At 45.0% G+C, this 26,175-nt stretch overlaps 1 protein-coding gene across 5 annotated transcripts in view; it reads right to left on the bottom strand.

Annotated features, from left to right (window-relative positions):
* LOC121868002 overlaps positions 1 to 26,175 on the bottom strand; it is a 56,810-nt gene that overhangs the window by 2,313 nt on the left and 28,322 nt on the right. Inside the window, exons 1-5 of one of the 5 annotated variants that reach the window (XM_042368228.1) lie at positions 16,531 to 17,216; positions 7,044 to 7,752; positions 3,140 to 3,293; positions 1,162 to 2,005; positions 841 to 978 (exon numbers count right to left, since the gene is read on the bottom strand). In XM_042368228.1, the coding sequence (XP_042224162.1) occupies positions 841 to 978; positions 1,162 to 2,005; positions 3,140 to 3,293; positions 7,044 to 7,752; positions 16,531 to 16,621 (1,936 nt within the window). In that variant the 5' untranslated portion in view covers positions 16,622 to 17,216. Of the gene's footprint in view, positions 1 to 840; positions 979 to 1,161; positions 2,006 to 3,139; positions 3,297 to 7,043; positions 7,753 to 16,530; positions 17,217 to 26,175 lie in introns of those variants that run through there. The other 4 variants (XM_042368211.1, XM_042368219.1, XM_042368239.1 and 1 more) reach the window with 4 other exon arrangements.

Here is a 26,175-nt window from a genome sequence, read left to right as displayed (position 1 = left end):
GTGGATATTCATTCTTGTTTTGAAATTTTCCTATTGTTTGCCAGACTCATCTTGCACCAACCTTCCCATGTTAGGTCCCATGTTTTTGGACATTTCTGTAATGCTTGATCAACTCCATACAACAGTGGTGTAATGTTATGGTTAGTTAGCCATAGTCAAGGAGTCATACACACCCATCTCACCCATGCCCTTATCTGCTGACCACACCAACTGCCAATAGAGTACATACAACTACAGATCAATCAGTAGCTGTAACATGTGGTTACAAGAACATTGACAGCCTTGCCATAACCCTATGTTTGCAGTCCATGTTCCTGGGCACTGTTTGTATAGTCATGCCAGAGTCACTGCTCGTGTCAAGTTTTTGGAAACTATAACCTTTTGTCTTGCAATAAACCAATCAATGTAATCATATACTGTACTGATATCGCCCATGGGAAGTGCTTTGATTGGCAAAAAACTGTAGAGCTTCAGTTCAGTGGAGAATGGTTATGGGTGCATGGCTTTATCCCAGAATAATCTGGCACACCTGATAGTTTCTATCTCATCCCTGCAGGTGTTGTGATGAACAAGTATGTCCCAAATGAAAAGTTATATAGGATCATTATCCCTTTTGCATCAATATCATTATTATGATCCATTTGCAATAAATTACATTAAAGAAACAGTGACCTCTCCCTGAACAAAAACATCTGCAAGTGACACACAAAACTTATCTGGGTGTCTCGGTCTGCTGTCCCTTTCCTCATTCAGGTTGAGTAATAAATTATATTAACCCTTAGCAAACTCCCATACTGTTAATGTGGGAAAAATACAGGTTACAGAAAACCAAGGACTAACCTTGAGTATGAGAGAGTGACCGGGCAGTGGTAGGAACAGTCAGATGTAGTGCAGGGAGTCCATTCTTGAGGGCAACCATCATTGGACCTGCACTTGTTTTTACTTCATCAGAGTTTTCACCTCTGTCAAGTCCATCTGCTGAAGGTGAATGTAGTTAAAGTTACACTGTGGCAGCAAATACCTGTACAGGCAATAAATAGTCTTGATGAAAGGCTGACTAGTTTTGTCTGAATAATACTCCTTTCTTCATTCATATTAAAAATGCTGTCAATAAAATCAAGGTCTTCTATTTGAACCGTGTATGTCAGGTAAAGCACTTACCTGGATGTGCAAGTGTGATTGTGAGCGGCTTAGCACCATTAGGTGCGTGGTCTGCTGGCAGCAATTTGTAACCTTCTGGGGTGATGACCTGAATGGCTGGCTGGCCTAACAAACCCCCTGGAGCACCATTAAGTTGCATTCCACCTGCTACCAGCTGTGCTGGTAGATGAATACCTGTGCTTCCCATTATTGGTAAATGCTCGCCATGTACGCTTGTCACGGTCTCCCGCGTTAAGGTGGGTGCCACGGTACTATCTGGAGATGGCCACGTGTCTTCCTCGCTGCTGGTAGTGTACGCCGCTGAAGTATAATGTGGCGACGCTTGCCGTGATCCCCACTCACCGTTGTGGTGTGGGGATCTCCCTTGAGAAACCAGCTGTTGCATCCGAGGAGACGCTCTCGATGAGTCAACGATACTGGTTGACAAATTAAGTGGTTGGTTAGGGTCTGTAAAATGGTCTCTAGGTACCAAACCTGAAGAGCCAATATTGGAACTCCCGTCTATACCAATGGTAGCAAAGGTGATTGCCCCTCTAGGGGGCTCCGAGTGCAGACGAGGAGAGAGCGTACAAGGAGCGGCGATGGAGGAAGCCTGAGTGCCGGCATCCCTTGGGGTGTCATCCTCAAGGTCTGGCTGTTCAGAAGCAGTGGTGGTCGACTTGGTCTCTTTATCACGATGTTGTTCGAGGGACGCCATGTCAGGGAGTAATGCGTTAAAGTCAATGTGGTCCCAGCGTGCTGACAATTCCTTCTTCAGCACCGACAACTTCTGTTGGTGAGCGATCTTCTCCCTGGCCAAACGTTCCATCTCGTGTTCATACTCCCGCTCTTTTCTTTTCAAATTCTGTCAATGAAAATAACATAATACGTGACCACAACTATATCTCTAAATCTGTGTATTTCTGTATATCCAATGTTCATTACAAAATATTACATATCAATACAGCATACTCATCATGTCCTAAATTACATGAACATTATACTGAACTGAACTAAATAAATATACACTTTACACCTGCCCCCTAGTATAATACAGTATACCTCCCTGTACTACACCTGCCCCCTAGAATAATACAGTATACCTCCCTGTACTACACCTGCCCCCTAGTATAATACAGTATACCTCCCTGTACTACACCTGCCCCCTAGTATAATACAGTATACCTCCCTGTACTACACCTGCCCCTAGTATAATACATACCCTGCCTAGTATAATACAGTATACCTCCCTGTACTACACCTGCCCCTAGTATAATACAGCTGTACTACACCTGCCCCTAGTATAATACAGTATACCTCCCTGTACTACACCTGCCCCTAGTATATTGTATACCTCCCACTACACCTGCCCCTAGTATAATACAGTATACCTCCCTGTACTACACCTGCCCCTAGAATAATACAGTATACCGCCCTGTACTACACCTGCCCCCTAGTATAATACAGTATACCTCCCTGTACTACACCTGCCCCCTAGTATAATACAGTATACCTCCCTGTACTACACCTGCCCCCTAATATAATTCAGTATACCTCCCTGTACTACACCTGCCCCCTAATAAAATGTAGTATATCCCCGTGTGGGGGAGGGGGATGCGTGGTGAGAACCAGCCAGGTTCGATCAATACACTTATGACGTCACAGTGTTACGTTACTTGGCTTATCACCTGCGTTCATCCACTGTAATGACGTGTGACCGGACCTCCTTTGTGAGTCCCTCCCTCTAGGCATGTTCTCTACCTCTAAGTACAATCCTTTCCTCCACACACTCCCTCCCTACTCCAACATGGAACAGTCATCATGGTAAACTACTCCAACTTGATAGTCCACTAGATCATGGTAGACTACTCCAACATGATAGTCCACTAGATCATGGTAGACTACTCCAACATGATAGTCCACTAGATCATGGTAGACTACTCCAACATGATAATCCACTAGATCATGGCAAGGCGTCATGATGGTAGTGTTGACCCACCTGGATGTGTCTGTGAGCGGCCTTTAATATGGTCTGGTTGGAGATCTTCTTGTCGTCCATAGATGGCAGTTGGCGTCTTAGGGTCTCAAAACATTCCTTCAGATGCGCCCGCCTGTTCTTCTCCAGCTTGTTATGGACTTCCCGTGATGGCGTGCTTCTGTAGGAGACATACCTTCGTTATTCACAACAAAAACATGGATGATCTTTATATACTTTTGTTACTTAATACCTTCAAAACGCATGGATAGTTTTTCTTAACATAAGTCATCGTTTCATCACTCAGGCGTTACTGATACCTCACGGGTAAGAAAAATTATCGCTACGCCTCACCTAACTTTTGAATTTAACGCATATCACACATAACTCAATTGTGCATGTGTAATTTTTTGAGTATATCTCTTGTGTATTATGTTCGGTTTTTCCTAGTGTTATTTATGTACCAAACAGGTATTCATCCATTAATCTGACAAGCCAGCCAACTATAATGTTTTCTGGTAGAGGTTGCCATCCAGTGGTTAAAGGCAAAAGTGTGATAGGGCTGCCAAGCGTCGGCACACTGGGTCATCTTACTAACCATATTGGATGAGTGGAGTTGATGTTTTGACGCATTCATTCGAGGTTTTGGTGTTAGATTAACCACCCGATAAAAAGTCAGTTTAATTTGTTTGTGTACAGCAGGGGTGTCAAACATGCGGCCCGACACACTTGCATGCGGCCTCGGCCCATTTGCTGCTCCAGCCTTACCTTGAGGAGCTAAAACTAAATAGTGAGTGTATCTCTCAGCTGAATAAAATAGTCCGCTGTTTGCTAGAACAATATACTCAATCAACATCACCAATGAGCTTCAGTGTGATTCTGTGTTGAGGAACAAGTTCTCAAGTGTTGATGTTGGCACATTTTATCAATATTTTGGACCAAATTATTCCAGGATTAAATGTTTTGCCTCAAGGATTATGTCAATGTTCGGAACTACATATGTCTGTGAACAACTCTTTTGTGATGAACTTGAACAAGTTTCGGCTTCGGTCTCAACTTACTGATGCGCACCTTAATTCAATACTGAAGGTTGCTACAGCTCAGTCGTTAGTGCCAAACTTTGATGCACTGGTCCATACAAAATCCCCAGGGCCGGATGAAATTTTCCCTCGAGTTTTGAAAGAGTGTAAGGAACAGATTAGCGGACTCCTCGTATATTTGTAGTAAGTGCGGGAACTCTGGAAAGTTTCAAAAGTAGGCTAGATAGATTCATGGATGATAGAGAGTGGTAGTAACTCTCGACAGGAGCTGCCATGCACAGGCCAACCGGCCTATTGCAGACTCCTTATTTTCTTATGTTCTTATTTATTTACAAAATCATTAGACACGGGAGTTGTGCTAGACTTGTGGAAACAGGCAAATGTAGTACCCATATTCAAAAGGGGAGACAGAGCATCAGCGTCAAATTACCGGCCGATCAGTTTGACATCAGTAGTGGGGAAATTTCTTGAATCAATTATAGCAAATAGCATCCGATCGCATTTAGAGAAAAGCAAATTAATCTACGACTCTCAAAATGAGTTTACAAAGGGAAAATCTTGTCTAACAAATCTGCTGACGTTTTTTAGGAAAGTCTTCGAGGTAGTAGATAATGACGAAAATTACGATGTTATTTACTTTGACTTTAGCAAAGCATTTGACAGAGTACCGCATCAGAGGCTTCTGAGAAAAATTAAGGCTCATGGTATTGAGGGGAAAGTTTTAAATTGGATAAAATCATGGCTCACCGATAGAACACAGAGGGTCAGCGTAGATGGTGTTAAATCTGAGTGGGGTCGTGTAACCAGTGGGGTTCCCCAGGGGTCAGTACTAGGCCCACTCTTGTTCATAATATACATAAACGATCTAGATACTGGGATCAACAGTGACATAAGCAAGTTTGCGGATGACACCAAAATAGGGCGACAGATTAATTCAGGGAAGGATGCAAATGCACTACAGGAGGATTTAAATAAACTGCATGAGTGGTCAGAAAAATGGCAAATTAAATTCAACACCAACAAGTGTAGCATACTTAATATTGGAAGAACAAATACTGTCAATGTATACAGCCTTAACAACATCAACCTAGAGAAGCCGACTTGTGAAAGAGACTTAGGGGTACTTGTAAGCCCGGACCTACAGTATGGCCTAGAAAACAGTGCGTTAATGTTCGAAATAAGGCAAACAGAGTATTAGGTTTTATATCTAGAAGCATAAGTAATAAGAGTGCAGAGGTCTTATTGCAACTATATCTTGCGCTAGTCAGGCTGCACCTCGATTATGCGGTTCAGTTCTGGTGCCCTTATTATAGAATGGATATCAATTTACTGGAGTCGGTGCAGCGAAGAAAGACGAAAATGATTCCGGGACTTACAAACCTTCCATATCAAGATAGGTTAAAGAAACTAAACTTGCATTCCCTAGAAAGACGAAGAGTGCGGGGAGATATGATAGAAGTATTTAAGTGGGTGAAAGGAATCAATAAAGGGGATATAGATAAAGTTCTTATAATATCCGAGCAGGATAGGACTCGGAACAACGGATTCAAGTTGGATAAGTTCAGGTTTAGGAGGGAGATAGGAAGGAACTGGTTCACAAATAGGGTGGTAGACGAGTGGAGCAAGCTTAGCAACTTTATAGTAAGTGCTGGAACGTTGGAAAATTTTAAAAGGAGGCTAGATAGATTCATGGATGATAGAGAGTGGTAGTAACTCTCGATAGGAGCTGCTATGCACAGGCCAACCGGCCTATTGCAGACTCCTTATTTTCTTATGTTCTTATACCAAGAGGTGCCAATTATCAGGAAGCAGCAGTAGCAAACAATAATATTGATCAAGGTAAGTAAACACTTGATTTGTTTGCTTTTAAGGGTTTCGCACGAGCGCAGACTAAATCCACCTTTCTTATTTTGTCGTACTACTCACCTAAGAGGTGATTGCGAAGTGCTCATAATTATGTTACTTGGCCCGCATACTGTGTACAGGTACTCATATTAATTCTGGCCCGCCTTGGCAAATGAGTTTGACACCCCTGATGTACAGTACAGTGTAGTTGTCGCTGTGGGTCTCACCTCTTCCATAGTGCTGTATACTGTATATTTGTATTGTGTGAACTGTCTTCTCTTATATTATAGTGTTCCTACTCCATTACGTTAAGTGTTGTATATTGTAATTGAATTGTAGTCTTATTAGCATTATGTTGTGTCGACGGAAAAATTTTCATACTCAGTAAACCTGCTATTAGTGTCATTATTGTTTCTAGAATGTATTTTAAATAGGTTAACTTAATTTATCAAGTTATTTTATTCGCTGGTTTCCTTTCACCCATATTTGAGATTGGAAACGATGGTAAACAGTTAGCTAGATTGGTCGTGAACCCAATAGAAGTTTTAAACCCCATCATATCGTGTGTTACTCTCTCGGGCATACTAAATGTTACTCGTTCATATTGGTTCACTCAGCTCTATGTATGTGACCTGATTGTGAATGCAGTAATTTCTAATCGGGTACAGTATACGGAGATCACCTGAAGAATCGCCACCCCAGTTCATTTCACCTGAAGTTTAACCACCCTAATTCTCACCTAAACTATCCTATCCTAATCCAAACTAAAACATCCTTACCTGTCCTAATGTAATCTAACCTAACCCAAACTTAAAACTAGCAATCGGCAGCATTTTTTGACATAATAAGACTATTATGTATAGTGTTACATGACATATATATGGTGTTACAAAATGGTATGTTAACAACAGTAATTAACACAATAGTAACAATATGTCAAGTTAAGTAACGTTCAGCTAAATATCCATCGCTTTTTATTCAAGTTGAAAGCTCATAGACGGACGGACACGGTGTGGCGTAAATAAGACAATATAGCAACTCACCCAGAGCGCTTCTTGTCGTCCTTGAAGGCAGGATCCTCGGGCGAGTAGAGGCCGTGATGCGTGAGGGTGTGAGGGGAAGGTGACAGCGCTGCCAACGACTTACTAAGACCATTATGACGTGTGAGGCCGTTGGTAAGGTGGAGGGCTGCGTCGTGAGGGAGGCGGGTGATGGAGGAAGGGTCAGAGGAGGAGGCGGAAGAGGCAGTGGAGGTGGTGGGCGGGGAGGAGGAGTCCTGGCGGAAAGCGCTGAGCAGTCCCAATGGGGAAGCTGCACTACCTCTCGGGGTCACTGTGAGGTGTGGCGGGGAGGAGGAGGCTGGTGAACCCGGGTATGACACGGAGGTTCGCGGTGATGTCTGCTGCTGACCACCACACCCTACCACACCCCCCCTCACACTACCCATGGGCGGCGTTAACGCAGGAACCCGCCGCTGTTGATGTTGATGATGTTGCAGCTCTTCACGGGCATGGCCGGGACTGGAGGGGGCTGTACGTGGAGGAGGTGGGGATGTGGCGGTAGCCAAACCTCCACCACTATGGTTATTGTTAAGGTGGTGGTGGTGATGGTGATAGTGATGGTGATGGGTGTTGTTATTGGTGGTGGTGGGGGGGGTGGTGGTAGTGGGCGGTACTCTACTATACGTGTTGTCTCGTCTGAACACTTCTCTCTTGCCCGTTTCGTCTGGCGCACCATCGTCCCCACCGTCATCTGTAACACACAAGATAACACCTGTTAACACTATAACCATATAGTGAACACCATAACCTTTAGAGTAAACACCATAACCTATATAGTAAACACCATAACCTTCCATATAGTGAATACCATTACTGAAAGGAGAAGGAACATGAATTGAACATACAAATTATTATAGTTTGCAGTTGATGGGCCGGGCTGGTCATGGAGACACCAGGAGGTAGAAGGATAAATCGTGGCGAAATTTACCTCCGGGATTATTATAGGGTATTGGCAAGTAGGGTTAAAACCGAGATAAGGAAAGCCAAGAGGAATAATGAGGTAAGGATAGCAAGGGAGGCGAAGACAAACCCCAAAGGATTCTACCAAATGTATCAAACTAAAACACGAGAAAAGATTGGACCAATACGGTCAGATACCGGCGAGCTCACTGATAACGACAGAGAAATGAGCAATAATTTGAATAAATATTTTTCAACAGTTTTCACCACCGAAAATTTAAACATGATACCCGGGGCACCGACTCTATTCAGAGATAGTGAAGAAAATAAATTAAGCGAGATAGTAGTGACTAGTAACGATGTTAGTAAGCAAATAGACAAACTAAAGCCTAATAAGTCACCTGGTCCCGATGAGATATTTGCCAGAGTATTAAAGGAATGTAAGGAAGAGCTTAGTATGCCCTTAGCAAAGTTGTTTAACATGTCCTTAAAAACAGGTGTAGTACCAGAATCCTGGAGGATAGCGAATGTAATACTGATTTTCAAGAAGGGGGATAGATCACTATCCTCTCACTACCGCCCAATCAGTCTAACATCAATAGTAGGCAAGTTACTGGAATCAATCATTTCACTCTCTATTCGAAATCACCTGGAGAAGCACCGATTGATCAATGATTCCCAGCATGGCTTCACAAGCGGACGTTCATGTCTAACTAATCTATTAACATTCTTTTCATCAGTTTTCGAATCGGTGGACGAGGGGCACAATTATGATGTGGTATAACTCGACTTTAGCAAAGCCTTCGACAGAGTCCCCCACGAAAGACTAATTAGAAAGGTAGAAGCACATGGCATCAAAGGTAATATCCTTAAATGGATTAGGGCATGATTACAGGACAGGAAACAGCGAGTGAGCAACAACGGCTTTAAGTCCCATTGGAGCAACGTCACAAGTGGAGTTCCCCAAGGCTCAGTACTTGGACCATTATTATTTATTATATACATAAATGACATAGATATCGGCATAGACAGCAACATAAGTGCTGATGACACTAAAATAGGACGTGTTATTAAATCTGACGAGGACTCCGCAAAACTACAGGAAAATCTAAACAAATTTTTCGAATGGTCTGAAAAATGGCAGATGAAATTCAACGTGGACAAATGTAAAGTACTCAGTATAGGAGATGTAAACAGGGAAACCAGATACCAGATGAACAACGATGCCATAGAGAAATCCGACTGCGAGAGAGATTTAGGAGTAATGATAAGTAGGAACCTCAAGCCAAGTAAACAATGTGTTTTTGCTCGTAACAAGGCTAATAAAGTACTTGGGTTCATACAAAGGGGTGTTAGTTACAAGACTAGCGAGGTCATCCTAAAACTTTATCTTGCTCTTGTGAGACCACACCTGGATTACGCAGTTTAGTTCTGGTCACCGTATTACAGAATGGATATAGAATCCTTGGAAAGAATTCAGAGAATGACAAGACTAATCCCAGGCATTAGGAACCTTGAGTATAGAGACAGGTTAAAGCATCTTAATTTGCACTCCCTCGAGAGACGTAGAGCGAGGGGCGACCTGATAGAGGTGTATAAGTGGAAGGCAGGGCTAAACAAAGGGGACATTACAGAGGTACTCAAACTATCCAACCAGGAGCGAACGCGTAACAATGGTTTTAAATTTGAAAAATTTAGATTTCGGCGTGAAATAGGTAAACACTGGTTTGGAAACAGAGTAGTGGATGAATGGAACAAGTTACCAAATATCATCATTAACTCGAATATGCTGAATAGCTTCAAACATAGGTTGGATGCTTATATGAGCAATAGGGGTTGGGTGTAAACGGGACTGCCCAGGATGGGCCAATAGGCCCGCTGCAGTTTCCTCCGTTCTTATGTTCACGTGGTACAGTAACTCGTCCTCGGGTGTTGATATGAGGGACCTCACGTGGTCATGGAGACACCGGGTGGTGTTCAGGTGATATAGTAACTCGTCCTCGGTGTTGATATGAAGGACCTCACGTGGTCATGGGGACACCGGGTGGTGTGGTGTTCACGCGGTGCAGTAACTCGTCCTCGGGTGTTGAATATAAGAACATGTGAAGGACCTTACGTGGTCATGGGGACACCAGGTGGTGTGGTGTGGGGTGGTGTCACAGTGGGTACTCGGAAAAAAAATGGCCAAATGTTCATACTAGGAAAAAACGGCACAACAAATTTCACTTCGAGCTAACGAGCCTGTGTTTGAAGCTATCCAGCGTATTCGAGTTAATGTTTGGTAACTTGCTATATCACCTATGTTTAGCCCTGACTTCCATATATTCACCTCGATCATATCTCGTGTTTTAGTTTGATACATTTGAAAGAATCCCCTGGGGTTTGACTTCGCCTCCCTTGCTACCTTCAGTTCATTATTCCTCTTTGCTTTTCTTATCTCGGTCAAACCCTACTGGCCAATACTTTATAATAAACTCGGAGGTAAACTTCACCACGATTTATTCTCCTACCTATAGCCTTTCTTTGTCCAATAATATTCTTTAAATAAATGTTTATCCATTTAGGGGTCATTGTTGTTTTATCCGAGTTTTCTATATGGTATGTTCTGCCTTTGTGCATTAAGTAACTCATTATTTAAATTGTTGTGGAACTCGTCAACCTCAGATCTCGTGATCAGGTCATCCTCAACCGTCATATTTTGTGTTTATCGTTGTCATAAGAACATAAGAATGGAGGAAACTGCAGCAGGCCTATTGGCCCATACTGGGCAGCCCCATTTACACCCAACCCCTATTGCTCATATAAGCATCCAACCTATGTTTGAAGCTATCCAGCATATTCGAGTTAATGATGATATCCACTACTCTGTTACCAAACCAGTGTTTACCTATTTCGCGCCTAAATCTAAATTTGTCTAATTTAAAACCATTGTTACGAGTTCGCTCCTGGTTGGATAGTTTGAGTACCTTTGTAATGTCCCCATTGTTCAGCCCTGACTTCCATCTATACACCTCTATCATATCGCCCCTCGCTCTACGTCTCTCGAGGGAGTGCAAATTAAGATGCTTTAACCTGTCTCTGTACTCAAGGTTCCTAATGCCTGGGATTAGCCTTGTCATTCTCCTCTGAATTCTTTCCAAGGATTCTATATCCATTCTGTAATACGGTGACCAGAATTGAACTGTGTAATCCAAGTGAGGTCTCACAAACGCAAGATATAGTTTTAAGATGACCTCGCTAGTCTTGTAACTAACAATCCTTTGTATGAACCCACGTATTTATTAGCCTTGTTTCGAGAAAATAAGAAAATAAGGAGTCTGCAATAGGCTGGTTGGCCTGTGCATGGCAGCTTCTGTCGAGAGTTACTACCACTCTCTATCATCCATGAATCTATCTAGCCTCCTTTTGAAACTTTCCAGAGTTCCCGCACTTACTACAAAGTTGCTAAGCTTGTTCCACTCGTCCACCACCCTATTTGTGAACCAGTTTCTTCCTATCTCCCTCCTAAACCTGAACTTATCCAACTTGAATCCGTTGTTCCGAGTCCTATCCTGCTCGGATATTATAAGAACTTTATCTATATCACCTTTATTGATTCCTTTCACCCACTTGAATACTTCTATCATATCTCCCCGCACTCTTCGTCTTTCTAGGGAATGCAAGTTTAGTTTCTTTAACCTATCCTGATATGGAAGGTTTCTAAGTCCCGGAATCATTTTCGTCATTCTTCGCTGCACCGACTCTAGTGAATTGATATCCATTCTATAATAAGGGCACCAGAACTGAACCGCATAATCGAGGTGTGGCCTGACCAGCGCAAGATATAGTTGCAATAAGATCTCTGCACTCTTATTACTTACACTTCTAGATATAAAACCCAATACTCTGTTTGCCTTATTTCGAACATTAACGCATTGTTTCTTAGGCCGTAGGTCCGGGCTTACAAGTACCCCTAGGTCTCTTTCACAAGTCGACTTCTCTAGGTTGATGTTGTTAAGGCTGTATACATTATAAGTATTTGTTCTTCCAATATTAAGTACGCTACACTTGCTGGTGTTGAATTTAATTTGCCATTTTTCTGACCACCCCTGCAGTTTATTTAAATCCTCCTGTAGTGCATTTGCATCCTTCCCTGAATTAATCTGCCGCCCTATTTTGGTGTCATCACTGCTTCCACTGGTGTGTGTCTTGTGTAACACTACTCACACACACACGCTCAATTTCTTCGTCTAATTAGCCAAAAATCTGAAGTGGCAGTCTAGTTTCGTTTCAAAAACTTTAGGCAATCAGTACCAAGTATTTGTGTAAGTGTGTTGTCCAGCTGAGCGATCACATGGTATTGTTGACCTTCTTGAACCATACTGCCTCCCTCCCTCCCTCCTTCAGCCTTTCTTTCCCTGTCTCTTTTCCTCCCTCTTTCGTTCCACCCCTCCCTGGTCAGGTACCTCACTGGTGTTTCATCTGTCAACACTTGTTTTCATTCTTCCCGACGTTGAAAGTGTTACTATGTACCAAAGGTGGTGAGATGGTCAGCATCCTGGCACTCATTTCTAGGTGAGGGGTAAAGGGAGGTAGGAAAGGGGTTGACGGGAGACGGTCAAGTGTGTGTTAAAACTGGCTCTAGTAGTACTTTTTGGCCCTCAGTAAACAATCATCATTTCACACCCCAGTTATGTATCCGAGTGTTGGGTGAATGAGGTGGAGCTAGGTTAAAGGGTACACGACCCACACACACGGTAAAAAAAATTTGTTGAAGACAAAGAGTGGAAAGTGACAGGAAAGTATTGACTCATACAGGTAAAGTAGCCACACATTCTTCTTCACTACCATTACCACAGGTGTTACAGGTAATAATTACACTTTGACGTTTCTTTATAAACATTCTGTTACGTAACACCTAAAATAATCGTGTTTAAGGGCAAGGATGATGGTTAGTGTGAAGGCTTACACAGCAGACGAGATCGAGGAAAGGGGGGTGGAGGGTGAGGGACGGGGAGTTAAGGAGGAGGGGGGATTAGGGAGAGAGGAGTGGAGGGGGGTGTGTAAAGGGCGGAGTCATGCGCGCGCTGCCACCGTTTACGTAACACCACACGTGGCTCCCTACCATAACGGACCACACACTAAAAACATCTACCTCCTCCCCCATTCCACCTGTCGTCCCTCCCTCCCTCCCGCAGGCACGCACACACACCAAGACCTCTTTTTCTTTCACTTGCGTCTCAGCCGTATGTACGTGGCGGGGATCGACTGAGACTTAAGCGTCAAAAAGAGAGGACATGGTAAGGGAGAAAGTAATGTCAGTGTATGAAGCTACAGGAAAGGGTTTGAACAATTACAAATATTTTATATCGTACAATTATAAAAAAAATTGAACTTATTGATAAATATGTAATGTTCCCTTTTTAATAAACTTAAAAGCTCAGTTATGTTAAGTGTCCTAGGTTACTGAACAAAGAATTCGGTAGTATTGTGGGTAAATAAAGTAGAGTTTAAGTGTGTGGGCAGCAGGTGTTGTAGATCAAGTGTAGACACAATACCACGGTTGCCCAGCTGGTGCGTTGGGCGGGCGGGTCAACCTTGACGGCCACCACACCATCATTATCACACAGGTAGAGAATAAATAGTGAGCACATGTTGAGGGTGTGGAGGAGCGCCGCCAACCCCGACTACCAAGGTACGAAACGGCAACACTGCCATGTTGCCATATTGTATTTGGCAGCCGCACAAGTGCACCAGCCAGCCAGACCAGTGTTGCCGCCACTACCGTCCTCCTCTCTATTTCTTTATTTACTTCCCTTCTCCTACTACCAACTTAACAATAAAAAACGAACTCAAACGAACGAAAGGGGGAGGAATGTTACAACAAGTACTACCATTATTCAACATCGATGCACGAGTTAAGGAAAGCACTCACAATAATGATTATGGTGGTGGCAGTGGTGGGCGGAGAACTCGACTCGCCCACCACCACCACACGTACTCACACACACACTCACCCTTACATACGTTCGCTTATACCTTCCTTCCACCTTATTACTTTAACATTTGTTCGTTTATGAGACAATGGAATGGGTGTCAGAAGGGTCCACCAGCGTACAAGACCCCCAGCTGAGCCTCGCCCGGACCCTGTGACCAAATGAATGGTTCACAGGGCCACCACATCTCACGTGACTTGACGTATCATATGGCGCGGCTGACGTGTTGCTGCTCATGTACCCAGGGAGGGGGTGAAGAGGGGGAGTGGAGGAGGCACTGTCCCGGTACACATGACCGGGAGGGAGGGCGCACAACATTTCAAGAATAGATTTATAAATATTCAATATAATCGTCACACCAAGTTAACAATTGGTTCAGCAAGATATTCAGTATAAGTATAATTATATTTGGTGTCTTAACAATTCTACTTTCCACCTAGGTAAGATAAGTCAATGGAAGTGTTATAAGCTTACACACACACATGCCAAGTTCAATGGATACTTCCAGTCTGGTGGCATGGTCTCCAACACCCAGAGCAACAGTCTAACCTAACCAATACCCCCCATAGTTTACCATCAACAACTACCCCATAAAGTACCACCATCAACCAATACACCATAAACTACCACCACCGCCTGTTGTACGTTGATGGTAGTGAATATGGTGGTAAAAACGCTGCTAGTAGTGGTGGTGGGAGTCGTTAAGTGTGTGTACAGTTACAGCAGGTGTCAGTACAGGTGTGGCAGAGGTACACATCTGTCGTGTGCTACATTCTTTCACCACTGCCCCTACCACCCCCATCCCACCGCACGCACACACTTACATTCCCCCACACACACACGCGCGTTATTACTACACACACACGTTATTGCAAGGTAGGCACACAAATATTTTAACTCACATACACATTACGCACACACCTAAGCGCGTACACATACACACATATAGTAATGCACACATGAACAGATTGATGACTCACACACCCTGATAACCACATCACTGCCGTTCTGTCCTGTCACCACACTGTCATACCAGTCATTGCCACACTTACTACAATACTGTCACTACCACACCTGTCCACAATACTGTCTTTACTTCACCTGTCACCACACGTCATACCAGTCATTGCCACACTTACTACAATACTGTCACTACCACACCTGTCCACAATACTGTCTTTAATTCACCTGTCACCACACTGTCAACACTACAGCTACCACCCCTGAAACACAACTACCACCCCTGAAACACCTTACAACTACCACCCCTGAAACACCTTACAACTACCACCCCTGAAACACTACAACTACCACCCCTGAAACACCATACAACTACCACCCCTGAAACACCATCAACTACCACCACTGAAACACCATACAGCTACCACCACTGAAACACTACACAACTACCACCACTGAAACACCATGCAACTACCATCCCTGAAACACTACACAGCTACCACCCCTGAAACACCATACACACTACCACCCCTGAAACACCATACAACTACCACCCCTGAAACACCATACAACTTACCACCCTGAAACACCATACACTACCCCTGAAGCACCATACAACTACCACCCCTGAAACACCATACAACTACCACCCTGAAACACCATACAACTCCCACCCTGAAACACCATACAACTACCCCTGAAACACTACACAGCTACCACCCTGAAACACCATACAACTACCACCCCTGAAACACCATACAAACCCCTGAAACACCATACAACTACCACCCCTGAAAACCATACAACTACCACCCTGAAACACTACACAGCTACCATCCCTGAAACACCATACAACTACCACCGCTGAAACACCATGCAACTACCACCACTGAAACACTACACAACTACCACCATTGAAACACCATACAACTACCACCCTGAAACACCATACAACTACCACCGCTGAAACACCATACAACTACCACCACTGAAACACTACACAGCTACCACCCTGAAACACCATACAACTACCACCACTGAAACACTACACAACTACCACCATTGAAACACCATACAACTACCACCCCTGAAACACCATACAACTACCACCACTGAAACACTACACAACTACCACCATTGAAACACCATACAACTACCACCCCTGAAACACCATACAACTACCACCACTGAAACACTACACAGCTACCACCCCTGAAACACCATACAACTACCACCGCTGAAACACTACACAGCTACCACCCCTGAAACACCATACAACTACCACCGCTGAAACACTACACAACTGCCACAACTTAAACACTACACAGCTACCACCCCTGAAACACCATACAACTACCACCCCTGAAACACCATACAACTACCACCGCTGAAACACCATACAACTACCACCGCTGAAACACCATACAACTACCACCGCTGAAACACTACACAACTACCACCCCTGAAACACCATACAACTACCACCCCTGAAACACTACACAACTACCACCCCTGAAACACTACACAACTACCACCCCTGAAACACCATACAACTACCACCCCTGAAACACTACACAACTACCACCGCTGAAATAAGCACGGAGCTAGGCACAGAGAGAGAGAGAGTCACTTACCATCAGCTAAATAGTTAAATATCCATTTCTTCTTGGGTGGATGCGTCCACTTCTCAGCTGGGTCCAGTTCCTTGAGCCCCATTTTAACCATGTGATGGCCCAGGTATTACACTCCTTTAAACACACTCCACTACTATATTCACTAACTCACTTGATACACAGCTCTTGATAATTGTTTTCACACATTTTGTAGTGTAACCAGCGGGTGTAAGAGCGTACACTGTGAGAAGGTGTAGTACTGTACACTATGTGGGTCTCCATGTGCAGGGAGACGGCAGTGTACTAATGCACCACAACACATTACTGTAGCAACACCCTGTTCTATGAGGCGACCTTGACGCTGGTGCTGGCTGGCTGGCTCCCTTACCAAACGGGTTCACTAGTCGACCTCCCCCACAACACTATTTGAGAGCCACGCACACACACCACTACTCTCCTCAAATATGGGCGGAGGTGTCAGTGGGTGGAGGAAATGGGCGGTGGTGGTGAGGATGGCCGGGTGCCGGGAATGTCACTACCTGCTATAACCGCCTCTCCACTATAGTACTGTACACCTGAGTAACAGTGACTAGACCACACACACACGGAGCAGCAGCGAGTGTAGAGCGCGACTGTGAATGTTTATAACCTCGGGGCGACGGAGAGGTGTGTCCTCCTCCGACGCCCGTATTATACTGTGTGGTGACGAGGCTCTCAACCCACCCTCCGTTCTTCGTGGCCTCGACTCCTGAAGCCAGCCTCCTACACCCTACTTATTACCTTCACCCCGCCTACTATACTTACTATACAACCTGTGTTGTGTGGTAGTTGTGGTGATGTATGTGTTGTGGTGTCTTGTGGCGTTTAATGTGTAGGTGTGGTGTGAAGTCAAGGTGTGGGTGTAGACGCAGTGATTTAGTGTGGTGGTGTAGTGTGGTGCTGGTGGTAATACAGGGTTACTACAAATATTCTTCCTGATTTCAAATATTTATTATAAAGAAACTAACAATGGTAGAGGCAAAAGTAACATCCTTTGAGGCTTTACAAACATCCAAACGATATTGTATTTCTCTATACATTGTCTAGCTGCATATCGACGTTAACTATTAAGAACAGAAGAGCGTGGATCCTGTGCTTCAACTATTCCAAAGATGTTGTCACTGGTGAAACAAACACTTCACATTTAACATAGACCCCCAAGGCACAAAATCATGGGGAGTGAAGTCAGGTGAATGAGGTTGTCAATTAATGGGTCTTCCGCGGCCTACTGGTCCCTGTAGAAATAGAAACAGAATCAAATTTTCCCAAAAAACACAAACTGGTAACATTGCTTCTTTAACTGTGTATGTTACTTTCTTTGTGATAAATATTTGAAATCAGGAAGAACATTTGTACAGGTGGAGAGTGTAAAGGCGGTAAGCCTCACACTTTTAAACTCAGTCACCGCACATTCCTCCACTCCGCCCATTACGTAACTTCTTCCCTCCCCTTACAACACCCCCAAGAGCCTGTTCCCCCCGACCCCCCAACACCACCACCTGACAAACTCGTGACCCCAGAGTAGGTGGTAGCTAGCTCCCCCTCCCCACACCACCTGCCTCAACCCAATGACAATACCACCCCCCCCTGTGCCCTGCCACATTCACAACACTCGCCACACCATTTGTCTGGCTTCTCACGGCATAACCGCACCCTGGTATACTTACATATCATTTATCACACCATCTGTACCACCCCACTTACTACACCTGCACCATCATGCCACGTACCACATCTGCACCACCCCACCAGCACCATCCCACCTGCATCACCCCACCAGCACCACCCCATTCACCACACCTGCACCTCTCCACTCACAATGGTCACAAAAATTCTCCCACTATCCACAAAAAAATTTACAAAACCGTACGTGTAAAAGAGACATGCAACAGCTTTTCAAAATGGACGCCACAGCGGCTATATTGAATGAAGGAAGAACACAGAGAGAGAGAGAAGGGAGGGGGGGTGAGAGAGGGGGGGAGGTTGGCGAGATACCCAGGTTCTTGTCTATTTATTTCCAGCGTGGAGAAGTCACTCTACTCTCTCACACATTCCCTCACCTTATTAAGTCCAAGGGTAAGGTCTCCCCTCCTGTCATACACCCGCTACACTTATCCTACACCTACCACACCTGTCCTACACCTGAAACACATGCCCTACACCTGAAACACTTGCCCTACACCTGAAACACTTGTCCTAAGCCTGCCACGTCACACTTGTCCTACACCTGTTATGCCTATCACACCTGTCACACCTCTGCCACCCCCAAATACACCAGGTGAGACAAGAATTCTCTACATCATTCTGTGTGAGCTGAGACACCTACCTAGACCATGCGATGAAAGCGGAAAGGGGGGGGTGGGGAAGAAGGGAGGGTGGGAGGAAAGAAAGGGAAGAAGGAAGGGAAGGGGGGACGCCAGAGCTCTCCTTTACACCTGTAAGTAAGAGCTCCTGTACCGTAGAAGGGGAGGGATCTTATTGGCGCCACCCGTCCCCTTCACAACCATTACAACTTAAATTTTCACTTCTTTTTTCCCCAGTTATTGTTAATTAAGTGATTCCATTCGTTAATTTTACCTTATGTTGCTTTTATCATATATCTTTATGGTAAATTTTCAGACACGCACAGAAAAGCATCTTCGAGTCACCAATAATTTAATCTTTTCCTACCTTCTAAGTCCTCCATCTTACCCTTATCTTCCATTTCCTCTTCCATAAATACTTCCCGCCTCACTGTTTTCCTCTTGAGCCTCGTAATTTCCACCTTGAGTCTCTCATTTTCTTCCATCGCCTTCACAAGCTCAGCCTTCAGAGAGCCATAGAGCACTTTCCAATTAACACTAGCCATCGTCTGGTTAAAACCCCGGGAGCGTAATTTACCGTAACCTTACTACAAGCGAGGTCAGAGGTCAACTGAGAACCAGGTCAACTAGGATTCAAGGTTAAGGGTCAACTGAGCGAGGTCAGGGGTCAACTGAGTGGGGTCATGGGGACAACTGACCACCACAAATGTTCAGCGTGAGTTATATTGAAAGTTCATCTTATGTTTCGTCTTTTGGTATTGGAAATTTTTGGTTAATGACCCATTCCTTAAAGCTGTTATAGAGAATGTATATTGTATTACCGTCTCTGTTTACTGTATCAGGCTCTCACGATATCCAGTGACCGTGTGTGTTGAGAGACGTCACCATTTAGCAGTCAGTTGTCACCTCTTCCCACGGTCGGACGGACACACACACTATCTCACACACACATGAGGTTGTCAGTCTCCCCACACATGAAGAATATCCACCCCAGCTTATTTCTCACCCCAGATAAACCACTAACACTAGGTTTAGGTTAATGAAGGTTATGTGAGTGTGGATTAGGGTGTGGTGGGGTGGGGGAGGATGGGGTAGGCTGTACACTGTACAGTGAGGTCCTGTGACACCAGACCACGTGGCGTCCCCATGATGCTACGACACCACGTAGTGAATGAGTTGTTACAGCATCATGTGAGGCCCCTCATAACACCATCTGTGAGGGAACTACTACTCCACGTGATGCCCCTCCTAACGCCATCTGTGAGGGAGTTACTACACTACGTCAGGCCACTCATAACACCATTTGTGAGGGAGTAACTACACTACGTCAGGCCCCTCATAACACCATCTGTGAGGGAATTACTACACCGCATCAGGCCACTCATAACACCACCTGTGAGGGAGTTACTACACCGCATCAGGCCCCTCATAACACCATCTGTGAGGGAATTACTACACCGCATCAGGCCACTCATAACACCATCTGTGAGGGAGTTACTACACTACGTCAGGCCCCTCATAACACCATCTGTGAGGGAGTTACTACACCACGCGATGCCCCTCATAACACCATCTGTGAGGGAGTTACTACACTACGTCAGGCCCCTCATAACACCATCTGTGAGGGAATTACTACACCGCATCAGCCACTCATAACACCACCTGTGAGGGATTACTACACCGCATCAGGCCCCCATAACACCATCTGTGAGGGAATTACTACACCGCATCAGGCCACCATAACACCATCTGTGAGGGACTACACACGTCAGGCCACCATAACACCATCTGTGAGGGAGTTACTACACCACGTGAGGCCCCTCATAACACCATCTGTGAGGAACTACTACACCACGTGAGGTCCCTCCTAACACCATCTGTGAGGGAGTTACTACACCACATCAGGCCACTCATAACACCATCTGTGAGGGAGTTACTACACCACGTCAGGCCACTCATAACACCATCTGTGAGGGAGTTACTACACCACGTGAGGCCCCTCATAACACCATCTGTGAGGGAGTTACTACACCACGTGAGGTCCCTCATAACACCATCTGTGAGGGAACTACTACACCACGTGAGGCCCCTCATAACACCATCTGTGAGGGAACTACTACACCACGTGAGGTCCCTCCTAACACCATCTGTGAGGGAGTTACTACACTACGTGTCTGCTGTTCAACACCTCAGCTCACATGATCTACGTGACCTCCACTGTAAACATTAATCTGTATGTTCACTGTATGTTCCTTCACCTTTCTCTAATGAAGGCTTTTGTTAAACCACCAATGTATGTAATAAGTCATTTATGTCCAATGTATATTTTCAGCCTTCGGCCTGCAGAACTTTTTCAATAAACCATTAATTATTATTATTATTATTATTATTATTATTATTATTATTATTATTATTATTATTATTATTATACACACAGACACACACCGAAGTTATTAGTAAGGTAACTCGCACCTTTCCCAGGCCACAGACCTCAGGTGTTGGAGGGGGGGTGAAGCGGGATAAGGTAGATAAGGGAGAGATAAGGGAGAGAGGAGGGAGAGAGAAGGGGGATAAGTAGGAAGAAAGGCGGGGCTAAGAAGAGGAGGGGGGGTATGTAGAGATGAGGGGGGCAAGGAGGGGCTAGTATACACCTTTGATGCACGCACGCACACACACGTACATACCACAAGTCAATGCTAAGTGGTTCCAGCCAACGCTTTCAAGCCTCCCCCCGTTGACAAGCAAACACAAGTCGTACAGTAGACCGTGTGATGATCCTTAAAACACAATACCTGCTTCTAACACAAACACCTGTTAATTAGATTTGACACACCTGCCTCTAACACACGGAAGAGAGGAAGAATGAGTGGGAGGGAGAGATGAAGGATGAACAGGAAAAAGAGAGGGAGTGGAATATAGGGTACTGAGAGAGAGAGAGAGAGAGAGAGAGAGTGTTAAAGGTCCCAGCCACAGACAGTCGCCTGGGGTACGTTTCCATAGTGACGCCGACACCTCCTCCCCCCTGCTCCCCCCTCCCTCACAACCACACCCTTCCTTCCACCCACCACCACCACACCCTACCTTCCACCCACCACCACACCCTTCCTTCCACTCCACCACCACCACACCCTACCTTCCACCCACCACCACCACACCCTACCTTCCACCACACCCTACCTTCCACCCACCACCACACCCAGTACTGTGGTTAATGAGGTCAATGATCTATTAGGATAAAGCAGTAGTCGTGTCTCCAAGGGTCAGCGTCACCACCACCACCTGTGTGACCCACAAGAGGCTGCGTCACCACATTTGTTCAGCTTCTCTTACCAGTGTGAGGCCTACTGTGTGGGCCAGTGTGATCTGTTTGTTCACTGTGTGGGGCCCTGTGTGACTGTGGGCCCTCTGTGTGTGACTGTGTGTGGGCCCTGTGTGACTGTGGGCCCTGTGTGTGACTGTGTGGGCCCTGTGTGACTGTGGGCCCCCAGACCAGGTGGGCCCTGTGTAGTGTGTGGGCCCTGTGTGTGACTGTGTGGGCCCTGTGTGACTGTGTGGGCCCTGTGTGTGACTGTGGTGTGGGCCCAGGACTGTGGGCCCTGTGTGGGGGACTGTGTGGGCCCCACTGTGACTGTGGGCCCCTGTGAGATCAGGTGGGGGTGACTGTGTGGGCCCTGTGTGTGGGCCCCTGTGTGTGACTGTGTGTGGGCCCTCAGTAGTGACTGTGTGGGCCCTGTGTGACTGTGTGGGCCCTGTGTGTGACTGTGTGGGCCCTGTGTGTGACTGTGTGGGCCCTGTGTGTGACTGTGTGGGCCCTGTGTGTGACTGTGTGGGCCCTGTGTGTGACTGTGTGGGCCCTGTGTGTGACTGTGTGACCTACTTTGACTGACTGTGGGAAGATATGATAGAAATATTTAAGTGGGTGAAAGGAATCAATAAAGAAGATATAGATAAAGTTTTTTTTAGTATCCGAGCAGGATAGGATCGTAGCAACGGATTTAAGTTGGATAAGTTTAGGTTTAGGAGGGAGATAGGAAGGAACTGGTTCACAAATAGGGTAGTGGACGAGTGGAACAAGCTTAGTAACTTTGTAGTAAGTGCTGGAACGCTGGAAAGTTTTAAAAGGAGGCTGGATAGATTCATGGATGATAGAGTGTGGTAGTAACTCTCGACAGGAGCTGCCATGCACAGGCCAGCCGGCCTATTGCAGACTCCTTATTTTCTTATGTTCTTATGTTATTATATTGTAGTGATAATAATAATAATAATAATAATAATAATAATAATAATAATAATAATAATAATAATCATCGGTTTGTTGAAAAAGGTATAGCAGCTAAAAGACTGAAAATATACAATGGAGGAAAAGGTTGGGTGTAAGCTGTCTAGTATGGACCAATAGACGCACTGCAGTTTCCTCCAGTCTTACGTTCATACAGTGACATTGGGGGTTTAACAAAAGCGTTCATTATAATAAAGAAAAAGAAAATTAAGTTAACACACAAATCATTGTTTGCAGTGGATGGTCGGGGCTGGCCTCTTGCCCTACTGTGTGAGGTCACGTAGGCCAGGTGTGCTGAGGTGTTGGACGGCAAATATATCCCTGGTGCCATAGTGACCCTCATTACAGGTGTTGTCATAAAGGACCTCACGTGGTGCCATAGTAACTAATTCATGGTTGCGCAGTGTGGTGTGGTGTTCAGTGGGACCTCACAGTTAGGTGTGAAGGTCAACATTTGACTGACTCCACGTACCCAGTGTGGATTGTATGAGACAGGTCGGACACTAGACTCATTAGGGACCTGACAAACCTTGCCATAAACCGATATATTGTACCCCCCCCCCTCCCCACACTCATCCTGTCACTATATGTAACTCGCCGACATAATCCATGGCCCTTCAGGCACTTGGCACTTACGCCCTTACATACAAGCATGATCCCCGCACGCTTCCTGTTGGGTGCTGTAAATGCTTTTGCGCTTTGCCTTGCACAGGATGCAAGGATGTGCTCAATAAACTAGCCCCTTCGCGGGGCAAAATTTGAAACCTGACTATGAACCTGCAGTGTGGCAGGAGTTGTTGGTTCACACGGGCGCTACCCCAGGACCTTACTGATGGCTGGGTGTGAAGGTCAGCTTGGCCACAACTCTCAACGCTAAGCACTGTTCAACAATTTCCACTCCTTTTCGAAACGAAATTGTCACTTTGGGCGGGAATATACTGATATCCCGGTGGGGGGCAACGATTTTGGCCCCGGCAGCTGCCTACTGAGTGACCTGCTGTGACACAAGAATGGAGCTGCCATGCACAGGCCAACCGGCCTATTGCAGACTCCTTATTTTCTTATGTTTTTATGAAACTGCAGCGTGTCTATTGGTCCATACTGGGCAGTCCCATTTACACTCAACCCCTATTGCTCATATATCCATCCAACCTACTGTATGTTTGAAGCTATCCAGCGTATTCGAGTTAATGATGATGTTTGGTAACTTGTTCCATTCACCCACTATATTTCCAAACCAGTGTTTACCTATTTCTCGCCTAAATCTAAATTTGTCTAATTTAAAATCATTGTTACGAGTTCGAACCTGGTTGGATAGTTTGAGTACCTTTGTAATGTCCCATTTGTTTAGTCCTGACTTCCATTTATACACCTCTATCATATCGCCCCTCACTCTACGTCTCTCGAGGGAGTAAAAAGGAGCTTTGCGACAGTGTGGCCTGTGTGAGCGTGACTTACCAGTGACAGGTGTGGCTTACTGTTTGAGTATTAGGACATATTGTGAAACATAGCAGCATCCACCTACTGTGACCACACTGTATTGATAACACCCTGTACAGTACAGTACTATGCCTGTTGTATAACATAATTGTCACAAACGTGTTAACAAGTTTTGTAACCTCAAGCCAAGTAAACAATGTGTTTTTGCTCGTAACAAGGCTAATAAAGTACTTGGGTTCATACAAAGGAGTGTTAGTTACAAGACTAGCGAGGTCATCTTAAAACTATATCTTGCTCTTGTGAGACCACACCTGGATTACGCAGTTCAATTCTGGTCACGGTATTACAAGAATGGATATAGAATCCCTGGAAAGAATTCAGAGGAGAATGACAAGCCTAATCCCGGACATTAGGAACCTTGAGTACAGAGACAGGTTAAAACTTCTTAATTTGCACTCCCTCGAGAGACGTAGAGCGAGGGGCGATATAAGAACATAAGAATGGAGGAAACTGCAGCGGGCCTATTGACCCATACTGGGCAGTCCCGTTTATACCCAACCCCTATTGCTCATATAAGCATCCAACCTATGTTTGAAGCTATTCAGCGTATTTGAGTTAATGATGATATTTGGTAACTTGTTCCACTCATCCACTACTCTGTTTCCAAACCAGTGTTTACCAATTTCACGCCGAAATCTAAATTTGTCTAATTTAAAACCATTGTTACGAGTTTGCTCCTGGTTGGATAGTTTGAGTACCTTTGTAATGTCCCCTTTGTTTAACCCTGACTTCCATGATAGAGGTGTATAAATGAGCCAGGGCTAAACAAAGGTGACATTACAAAGGTACTCAAACTATCCAACGAGGTTCGAACTCGTAACAATGGTTTTAAATTAGACAAATTTAGATTTAGGCGCGACATAGGTAAACACTGGTTTGGAAATAGAGTAGTGGATGAATGGAACAAGTTACTAAACATCACTAACTCGAATACGCTGGATAGCTTCAAACATACAGTAGGTTGGATGGATGTATGAGCAATAGGGGTTGGGTTATTATGTTTACTACAGGCAGGAACAGAGTGGTGGTCACGGGAACGTACTTTATATTTATATAATATCTATGGGTCAGGCATTCTCCCTGTTCATACTGTAGGTATTCACCTACATCATGTTTCCTACCACATGGCGGCCCAGCTCGGGCTTGGCCAGTATTTCATCATACCTCATGGGTTTGACCAGAAAAGGTGTGGTCATGAGCCATCCACCGGATGACTACCGCCATGTGGGGTTGTCAGGTAGCCGACTGTTGTTATCTTTGTGCTCTCATTGTTATAATATTTAGTTTGGCTCATATTATCCCCTCATTATGTTCCCATAAATATTCCTGCCCTTCTCCCATGCACAGATGGGTGGAGTTTACTGAGCCAGCTGGGTCGGCCACCCCTGCTGACCCAGGACCGGAGATATCTGTTTGCCTCTCTCTTTCTGAGCCATGTGGCTTAAGGTTTGTGTGTCCTATCCTGGGGAATGTTAGGTGACAGTCAGTGGTGCTTATGCTGCTATCCCAATTAGGTAGCAGGATAGGAAGTGCATTTATATTATG

The sequence above is a fragment of the Homarus americanus genome, unplaced genomic scaffold (genome assembly GCF_018991925.1).
Source record: "Homarus americanus isolate GMGI-L3 unplaced genomic scaffold, GMGI_Hamer_2.0 scaffold32583, whole genome shotgun sequence".
Lineage (NCBI taxonomy): Eukaryota > Metazoa > Arthropoda > Malacostraca > Decapoda > Nephropidae > Homarus > Homarus americanus.
This window is presented reverse-complemented; position numbering and strand designations above follow the sequence as displayed.